Source organism: Camellia sinensis, unplaced genomic scaffold (assembly GCF_055761805.1).
Source record: "Camellia sinensis isolate YWXY unplaced genomic scaffold, ASM5576180v1 Unanchor1, whole genome shotgun sequence".
NCBI lineage: Eukaryota > Viridiplantae > Streptophyta > Magnoliopsida > Ericales > Theaceae > Camellia > Camellia sinensis.
In genome coordinates, this window is record NW_028128987.1 from 28,092,984 (window position 1) to 28,099,625 (window position 6,642).

Genomic DNA, 6,642 nt, shown 5'->3' on the forward strand with positions numbered 1-6,642 from the left:
TAGTGTGAAGTCCTATTATGAGGTGTTTTTGGGCCATTGTGGTTCTACTTTCCCTGGGAGAGTGGTGTGGGGTATTAAGGCTCGATCAAAAATGCCTTTTTGTTTTGGTTTGGTGTGTGGTTTATCATAAAATGCTCACCTTTTTTTATTAGAAGGCAAGCACATGTGAACTAGTGTTGCATGTGCAAGCATGATCAGAGACGGTAGAGCACTTGCTTCTTTATTGTGAGGTGGCTCGGGAATTGTGGTTGTTGGTCCTCCTTTTGTTTGGTGTTACTTGGGTGTTTCCAACAAAGGTGAAGGATTTTTTTTTCGTTGGAGTGTAGGTCGGGTGGGTAAACGGAGGAAGGTTTGGGGTTTGGTGCAAGTGTAACATAAAATCTTTCAATTGTGTTCAGGGACCTATTATTAAAATTAAGAGTCGAGTCTTGTCTTTTTTGTACAGTTGGTCGGAAAATGATATATATAAGCCCACTTTCTAGACCTATTTTCTAGACCCAATAATGTGTAAGTGATATGATTGGTTGATGGTTAGGGAATGTATGAGAGAGTGTGTTGCCTTAGATAATCCTAATTGATTGCCATGTTATTGGGCTTGAAAAATGGGTCTAATTTTTGGGCTTGAATAGCAATGCTCATAGTTGGTCCACGGGGGAGGTTAACCCATCCGCAGACCGATTTTTGGTTCTTGTAGAGAGCTTTTGATAAGGTTTTTGATGTCCAGTTATAGGTCTTCTTTTGTACATGGGTTGTGAACCCCCTTGTGCCTTTTTTTAATAATATATTTGGTTAACATAAAAAAAGGGTAAAGTTGCGTAGTCAATATTAAATTGTTCAGAATAGCTAGTTTTGCATGGGGTGTTGGTTGTGGAACCCATTCATAATTTGGTTTCAGCATCTTCTTGTAGTTCATGTCTTATGTACATCTTCTTATCGGTTAGACTTTGTTATGTACATCTTTATTTTGATCAGTTAGACTTTGTTATCCTCTTTGTCAAGCATTTAATCGAGAATCATGCACACATCTACTAATGCTGTTGATTGTTTTTCTACAAAATTATTCTTAATTCCTGATATCTCAGACCCGTTTTGTCTGTAGGCTCAAGAAGGTTTCTGTTTCGTCATACATTTGGTCGACTTCAAAGTGATGAGGTATTCTCCTCAATTGTCTTGAAGTTTTGTTAGTGAAATTCAGAAATTGATGCTCTTAGTTTTAGGAATTCAGTTTTCATCGACACTTGTATGTTGCACAAGAACAAGTATTCAGCTTCTTGGCTTTATGTGCATTGATAAATTGGGTCATATTGTCATAATCCAATTAAGCATTCAGCTCACAAATTAAAGCTACAAATATATTGCAGGCGCGGTTTCTTAGAGCTGAGAAGAATGTGAAAGAGTTGAACCTTTCAGTTGATTTAATGAAGAAAGAGAGTAGAAAACTGCTTGAAAGGGCTGCCCTTGCTGAAAAGGATATGAAACATGGCCAATCTGATCTAATGTAGAAATTGTTTCTGATCATATTTAATGCACGTGTAGCCATATTTGTACAATTATTTGTAACTGATTGTTTTGTGTAATATCGATAGGAATGCTGGAACTCAGATCCAACGTCTTGCGAAATCTGTTACCAACGTTGAAGTCCATACTTCTGGTATGTATATCTTTCTTTTAATAACATTTTTGCTGGCTGGTATGATGATGTTAGGGTCTTTACTTGGTCTTTGGGCCATTCCTTTTGCCATAGGCAGTGGTTTGTGCTGTGGTTTGCTCTGTGGAGTATTGTCAAGCCTAATCATAATTCAATGGACTTCTTATACTTGTGTTAGTATCAAAATGGAGGATGTTGTACAATAGGAGAATGAAGAATATTAAAACTAGATGTTCTGTTGCCAACTACGATAACATAGGAGATTGCAAAGGTTTTCTTTGTCTATTGTAGCATTATGAAATTCAATTTTTTTATTTAGAAAAAAGATAGAAGAAAATTAAAAGGAAACAATTAAAATCTATTGGAGCTTGTGTTGCATGAAAGATTGTGTCACCATCCCTAAAAAAAATAAATAAACAACAAAAAGAATAAAAACAAGAAAAAGGGTAAACTATCAATTTATCCCACCAACTTTGGTCTAGTTTTTGATATGACCCTCAAATGTTTAATTTTTCCATTTAAGCCCTCCAACTTTGCTCAAGATTCATTGGACCCTCTTAAACTCTTAATTTTTCTATGTGACCTCCAATTTTAATAATCTAGTCTATTGATAGATGTGGGAACAATGTTGTAAGTTCCTGTTCATTAAGAGAACTGGAAATGTGACCGTGTCATGGGTTAATAGTTCAATTGTTAGGTCAACCGGAGTCAGACCGCAATTGAATCACGACTTTGAAATTACATAATACATATTTAAAAATTATATATAAATATAAAATATGTAAAACATTTCCTATGATCTATGAAGCATGAGTGCTGGTACGGATATTAGTATGGGTACACCAATACAGCAAGACCTAAAAAAAAATAGGATACGGGCACGACTGGAGTACTTCAATAAATTTTTTATTTTTTTATAATTTATAGTTTGAGATTCAACCTACAAATCAAAGTGTAATACCAAAACTAAAAGAAGAAATTAAAAAATTAAAAGAGAAATCATAGTTCAACAATATGAATACCAAAACAAAGTCTATAAGCTATTTTAATGGCCATTAAATAGGAGAAATTACAAAATAAAGTTTCATTTCAAAAGCAAGTTAAGCAAAATTTAGAAACTTGAAATTTCAATTTTCACTTCCATCAATATCATCATTGAATAATACATTTTTTTTATTTATTTCCGATGTATCAAAAAAAAAAAAAATACATTTTTCATCTCTGGCACATTAAATAAAGGATTTGCAATTTAAAATAAATAAGAATTCTTTAATAAATTAAACATGTCTTCACCAATGTCTCATAGCTTGGTGTACCCTTGATGTACCCAACCCGTACCCACGAAGTACCCAAGTGCCACAGAAGTACGACAATATTTTCGGAGTAACCGTGCTTCATAGCCTAAGATATTGGTAACAATTTTTAAAGCTAAAGTAGGTAACCACATTGGTTAATAAGTTTATTTGCTTCAACCATTATACAATTTTATAACAAAATCAAATTAAATACAAGTAGCATCGGATTTGCACTTTTACAGTATATATTCATTTATAAATTTAAAATAAAACTAATATATTTAGCACATCAGAATGCAACTCTTGGATTTTAAGAACTTTAAAAGCAGCTCCTAGATTTTGTATCAATATTAACAACCTTGAGTTCGGATCAGCCTTACATGTCAAACCAACAAATTCATGTATTGGAGAAACATGAAAGAAGTAAAGAATGACGGTTGATGCTGTCAAGCCAAACGTAAAGTAGTGTAAACTTTCCTTCTTACAAATTGGACAAATGCAGTGACACATAAAGAGATCCAGTCCAACACCATGGACCTGTTTTAAACAAACCTTAATCCCATTTATATACCTACTTAAAATTTAGAATAATACATAAAAAATATAGATTTGTTATATGTTATCTCTGAAACATGAAATACAGAGGTAGAAGGGTAGAGGAACCAGAGACAATGGGGAAGAGGAGGATGGGAGGGGGAGGATGAGAGGAGAGTGGGTACCATGGTGGAGGCTGGAGCTGGACTTGACGACCAGAGACACAAGACAGCAGGAGATGATCGCAAGAGAGCCTCGATCACTGGGGAGAGAGAGAGAGAGACCGCTTTGCTTGCCGAATGTTGGGATTGTGTTGCCGCTGCTGGTTGTGGATGAGACTGTGAGAGAAGAGAGCCTGACAGCTACAAGATGAGAGATTGAGCCTTCACGTTGTTTGCCAATGATAGAATGAGAGGAGAGATAGAAATGTAAAAGTGAGATGAGAGCTCTAATTTTGGAAAAAAATTGTAGGGGACATCAAATTGGCTAGTTAAGATGACCCAGTACTGGTTCAGTAGGTTTACCGATTAAACCTGTAGTTTGAACAGTTTTGCAAAAATACTCTGGTTTTCAATCTAGAACGGTTTTTATGGGTTATTTGGACCGGAACTAAGACTAATCACAAATTCAACTAATTGAATTGGCCAGTCCGGTCCGGTTTGGTTTTTAAAACCTAGTGTGGGAAAACTATTGTTTGCTTCCTAATTTGTTTAATTTTAAGATAAGATTTAAATTAAGAATATGATAGTTTAAATGTGAGGAGAAAAAAACATGCAGTGGAAACTATTAACAGTTTTGGATTAAATTATTTATATTTCAGGACAGAATTATAATTTACCCTAAATAGGTAACTCATTTGTTTGCGATTTTGCCTCCATAATTTTGATTAATTTTTTTCTCATTTATTTATCATTTTCTTAGTGTAAACCCTAAAATTAGGTCGTAGGAAGCATGTGCTATAAAATGATATATATTTTTTAATCCAAATAGTGGATTGGACTACATTGACTTAATTATGAAAGTTGGAAGGCTTAAACAAAATTAAAAAAAAAAAAAAAAAAATTAGTAGTCTGAGGTTTACATTAAAATGTTCAAAGGTTGCATTGAAAAGTAAAAGGGTGGGCTTAAATAAATAAATTAAAAGTTTGAGGGACATTGAAAATTATAACAAAGTTGGTTGAGAGAGGGACTAATTGATAGTTTACGCAGAAAGAGAAAAAAAGGGGGAAGGGGGGGGGGGGGGGGGGGGGTGTGTGAAGAATGTATGCACACACAAATGCACGTTCATAAACAAAGGCAGAGATGTGGGAGAAACTCTGTTGCAGCATGTTATTGGTATGGCCTAATCACGAATGTAAGGTACATATCTCCTAATCTTTCCTTGTTCATAATGTTTGATTGTTTTGTTTCTAATGTATATTTTATTTTACTTGTGCATGCTTGTCATTGTCATTTGATTTCATTTTTTCTAGTTTTTCCAAGGGGTGGGGTTGATTTGCATTAGGCTTAATTAACACTTTACCCCTCTCAATTATCATTGAATATCATTTGTATCTTTTTTTTTAAATTTTTATTCCCAACTGGTACAACATTGATCTCGTGTCACTTTTTTTCTTTTTTCTTTTTTTAAATTTTTTTCCTGTAGAATTGATGGAAGGATTGCGAGAAATTCCTGGTAGGGAGGCTTTGAGGCTTCGAGCAGAGGCAAGTACAACAATGCCATTCTCACACACACACATATATTCTTGACTTCATTGTATTCAACAGTGTTTGTGTGTGTGTGATCAGGTTGCTTCTACGGCATCACTTCTCCAACAACAGAGGATTGCTATAAACAAAAGGATAATGAAGATTTCAGAATTAGGCATACCTGTTTGATTTTTTTTCTGTCAGTTTACTTTTCCATTATCAATGGCTCTGCACAAGTGTTTCGTTTGTATGAATTTTGTTCTTGTAATATGCATACAAAATAAATGAAACACTCGTCTTTTAGTTCTAAAGACGTTTTTTGACATATTATGTTGCATTTGGATTAGTGAAGATTTTTTATGGATAAGTTTGGTTGGCCTAACTAAGGTTGCTTATTGCTAGCCACTGTGCTTGAGAAATACATTAACAGATGAGCTTGATACTTAAACTTCCAGTCCAAATAAAAATCATTTGAAGCCCGAATGCTCTAACTTGTTTCGTCATTTTTAAAGTCTAATTTTGAATTAAAGTTGATCAGATGCAGATTTGTTAGTACTTTTTTTTAAGTGACATTTTTCCACGCCACTTCCCTGATTAGGTATGGTTTTACGGTTTATTGGTGTAGTAAAATAATGTATTTTGCTAGCTGGGCAATAATATAATATGAATTAAAAGCATTTTTACTGAACAACAATATCTTAATAAAAAATAAGGGTGCTAAGGGTTCGTGTGGGTTCCAAATCATGTCACCCGATGGAATGGGGTTTAGGTTGAGAAAAATTCCATTCATAGCCAATCTGCTGAGGTTTTGAAATTGACTGAATTGAGCGGTGGATTGGCTGGTCGATACGAATAGGGTTGGCGGATTAAATAAATTTTAATTTTACAAAGAAAAAAAAAAAATTATTGAACAAATCTTATTTGACAAGAAACAAAATCTTTTTATATTTTTTATTTTTTTGAGAACAAAGATAAACAGATATATTAGAAATTAGGGAACCTCTTCTTTTTTTTTAGCAGGTTTGTGTGCAGGCTGGACAATAGACCTGTGCACCTTAGATATATCTACAAAAAGAAATGAACTACCACAATTCTTTATATCCATGATAACAGTCGCAACAGTCCAATTCGGATAAGATATGCCATTAAGAACATTGACGGACACTTTTTGAGTTTGTAAAGATAGATATGCACCGCATCCCCTGTTCCCAAGCCCACTGTAAGGCATCCAAACATGCTCTAGCTTCGGAAAGGAAGGGGGATGGAAGGTGAAGTGGTTTTTCACTCTGGGCAATCTGCTCCTGGTTGTGATTGTAGCAAACCCACGCAGAACCTGTCTTGTGACCATCCACTCACGAAGAACCAGCGACAAAGAACGTTCATACCTGAAAATCATCAATTTTATGCAAAGAATTGAAAATAACACAGCAATAGAGTCAACTCTTGCCTGAACCACCAAGCCAGTGTCGTCCATGT

General features: G+C 34.6%; 1 protein-coding gene across 1 annotated transcript in view; it reads left to right on the plus strand.

Annotated features, from left to right (window-relative positions):
• Window positions 1-5,491, plus strand: part of LOC114313382 (RGS1-HXK1-interacting protein 1) — a 41,927-nt gene extending 36,436 nt beyond the window's left edge. The window contains exons 4-8 of the mRNA XM_082911158.1: window positions 1,100-1,152; window positions 1,362-1,498; window positions 1,587-1,651; window positions 5,123-5,181; window positions 5,266-5,491. Coding sequence (XP_082767284.1) covers window positions 1,100-1,152; window positions 1,362-1,498; window positions 1,587-1,651; window positions 5,123-5,181; window positions 5,266-5,355 — 404 coding nt within the window. The 3' untranslated portion in view covers window positions 5,356-5,491. The remainder of the gene's footprint in view (window positions 1-1,099; window positions 1,153-1,361; window positions 1,499-1,586; window positions 1,652-5,122; window positions 5,182-5,265) is intronic.
• The last annotated feature ends 1,151 nt before the right edge of the window (window positions 5,492-6,642 follow it).